The sequence below is a fragment of the Pinus tabuliformis genome, chromosome 3_2, assembly GCF_031772625.1.
Source record: "Pinus tabuliformis cultivar Carrire ecotype Pingquan chromosome 3_2, CPIR1, whole genome shotgun sequence".
Classification (NCBI taxonomy): Eukaryota; Viridiplantae; Streptophyta; class Pinopsida; order Pinales; family Pinaceae; genus Pinus; species Pinus tabuliformis.
This window is the reverse complement of record NC_142302.1, coordinates 39,876,132-39,879,197: the sequence shown is the minus strand read 5'-3', so window position 1 is coordinate 39,879,197 and position 3,066 is coordinate 39,876,132. Positions and strand designations below refer to the sequence as shown.

General features: G+C 43.6%; 1 protein-coding gene across 1 annotated transcript; it reads right to left on the bottom strand.

Annotated features, from left to right (window-relative positions):
• Window positions 1–1,349: 1,349 nt before the first annotated feature.
• On the bottom strand, window positions 1,350–2,216 carry LOC149179715 (uncharacterized). The gene has a single exon (XM_089413629.1). The coding sequence runs from the start codon at window positions 2,214–2,216 to the stop codon at window positions 1,350–1,352; it is 867 nt and encodes a 288-aa protein (XP_089269755.1).
• Between the last annotated feature and the right edge of the window lie 850 nt (window positions 2,217–3,066).

Genomic DNA, 3,066 nt, shown 5'->3' with positions numbered 1-3,066 from the left:
GGAGGGAAGCACTGCAATGGAGAATCCTGGAATACGGGCAATGTTTTTTTGAGTGGAGACAGGGGTGTTGAAGAAGAAAAGCTGGGAATTGGTGGCATTGATCGAGGTTCCGGAGGCTTCTGAGAAAAGAGAGAGCAGGGCTTTAAAGGCTTTGGCTTCTAGGTAAGAAGGATGACCAAAGAGCATCGTATCGTCAACAAACTGTTGATGGGATAGGGGATGGAGACCATGGAGCGCGATACCTTTTATAGCTTGAGTAGAAATAGCTTGATGAAGGAGGTGGCTGAGACCTTCTGCCATGAGGACAAATAGGAAGGGGGATAGGGGATCCCCTTGACGAATGCCTCTAGAGGGGCGGAAAGGTACAAATGGAGAGCCATTGAGGAGGACCGAGAAGCAGGGTGAGGTAATAAGATTCATTATCCATCGGGTCCAGGTGGCATTAAAGCCGAAGGCCAACAACATTTGATGAATATATTCCCAACTGAGCTTATCGAATGCTTTGGAGAGATCAAGCTTCAGAATCATACCTGGTTTTTTTAGAATTTTTAAAGAGTGGATCACCTCGTTTGATAGAATAATGCCATCCATTATCTGACGCCCTTCTACATATCCAGTCTGTTCCAGAAGGATGAGAAGAGGGAGAAGAGGTTTGAGCCTATTTGCCACTACTTTGGATATGAGTTTGTAGATAACATTATAGAGAGCAATCGACCGGTATTTGTCTGGTGTATTTGATTCCTCCCCTTTGGGAACTAGAGCAATGAAAGTAGAATTGAGGGAAGGGAGGATCCAGTGCATGGATCTTGATTCTTCCACTAATTCCCAGACTTCTGTGCTGATCAACTCCCAGATTCATGAAAGAAATTGGAGGTGAAGCCATCAGGACCTGGAGCCTTGCCATCCTTTAGCTGAGCCATTGCCTCTTCTACTTCCTGCATAGAGACTTGTTGTAATAGATTTTGATTATGATCTTTTGTGATTATTTTGGGTATGTGATGCGTGATAGATCGTATGGCTGTTGATCTACTTCCTATTTGTTCTTTGAGCGCTTCCTGGAAGTACTCTTTGAATTCCTTTTCAATGTCTTCATGCCTTTCTAGTCTCTCCCCTTGACTGTTATTGATGAAGGCTATATTGTTGTGCATTCATCGTTGTATGGTGGATCGATGAAAAAAATTTGTGTTCTTTTCCCCTTCTTTAAGCCACCTGATTCTAGATTTTTGGCACCAAAGGATTTCCTCTTGTAGTCTTCGAGCTTCTATTTCTGTCCAGAGGGTTTGCTCCTTATTTGCCAGTTCCTTTGTTCTTCCCTCTAGGATAATGGTTTGCTGTAGAGAACACATATTCTACTCCAATGTTTTCCTGGTTTCCAGAATGTTGCCAAATTGGGTTTTATTCCAGACTTTGAGCACTTGCTTGAGATTTTTTAGTTTCTGTTGAAATTGGAACATCTTTGCACTTGCCAGGGGAGTAAAGGATTTCCACGCAGCTCGGACCATTTCTTTGAAGTTAGGATGTGTGAACCAAAAGGCCTCAAAGCGAAATGGACGATTGCAATGTTTACCTGGACGTGTCCATTGAAGCATAATGGACCAGTGATCAGATCCACCCTGAGGCAGGATGGAGGCATGAAAATCCCCTCCCAAATGTATAGCATTGTCTGAAATGAGAAAATGATCTAACCTGGAGGCAATATTTTGAATTCCCCTGCGTTTATTTGTCCAGGTGTACGTGCCATTTGAAGTCTGAATGTCCATGAGCTGATTGCTTTGAATGAATTCTTTGAATCCTGTGTTGTCCTCTTCTAACTTCGAGCGTCCTCCATTTTTTTCCTCTAGATTCGTGATAATGTTGAAATTCCCCCCGCTGATCCATAGAGGGTACTGTCTGTTAGAGTTAAGAGCTGTAAGTGCATCCAGCACTTCTAATTTATGATGTAAGTCTTGCGAGAAGTAGGTATTAGTGAGAAGACCGTGCAGATCCATCCCAATGAGATGAAATGAAGCTTGAATGAAACAATGAGTGGCATGAAAATCTTGAAGCGTAAGGATCTGCGGATTCCAAGCTATAGCTAGTCCACCAGAGGCCCCTACCGCATCCACTGAGACTGAGCGACTACCTGTCCATGCTTTGTTGAGGATCCTTTCGAGGGCAGCACTATTACTTTTTGTTTCTTGTAGAAAAACTAGGGAAGGCTTCTCTAGTTGAATCATGTTTTTTAACATTCTGTGTTTTGATGGGCTGTTGAGCCCACGCATATTCCAGGAGATGAGCTTCATGAGGAACAGTGGGGTTGGGGCTTGTAGAACTTCGTCAACTTTGGAAATCTCCCTGATTCCATTAAGATTTCTCCTAAAATGATGGTCCTTTGCAGATCAGTTTTGCGCCCTCTTTTTTTTGTTTCTTTTAGGATTTTCTTTCCATCCCAGGGACTTCCTGCTTGTATACCTAGACATTTATTATGTTGAGCTTTGGTGAGAACACCTTCCAATCGATCTATTTCCCATGGAGTTATTGAGTTGTACTCTTTCTGCTTGCATGCTATTTCGAGTTTGAGTATATCCAGTCCTTCCAGACTCACAGTCTCCGGGTCTTCCTCCATTGTTGTGGGGATGTTCTGGCATTCCTCTGGGATATCATCTTGTAAACTGAGTGCTAAAGCTGCATCAATTTCCATTGCTGAAGGTTGCATTTCATCTTCTAAAGCCGGCTTTTTCGATTCTGAGGAGAATAGAAGGCTGGAGGGCTTAGAGGAAGATGGGGGCGGGTTAGATTTGAGACCCTGGGAGGGAGATGGGCGCGATGGGGAAGCCTGAGAGTCATTATGTTGCTTTTCTGAAGGATCTTAAGGGGTAAGAATTTGGAATCTGTTCTGGGTTTCAGCTTTTTTTGGGCTGGAGGGTACAACATGATGTTTTTTAGCATGCCTACGGCGATTGGGCACCTTGGTAAAGCGTTTAGAGTCTTTGCTGGCCTCATTAGCAGGAGATTTGATCTGAGTGTTCGGAGGACAATCCTGAAAAACATGGCCATGTTCATGGCATTTGTGGCATCGAAAAGGAA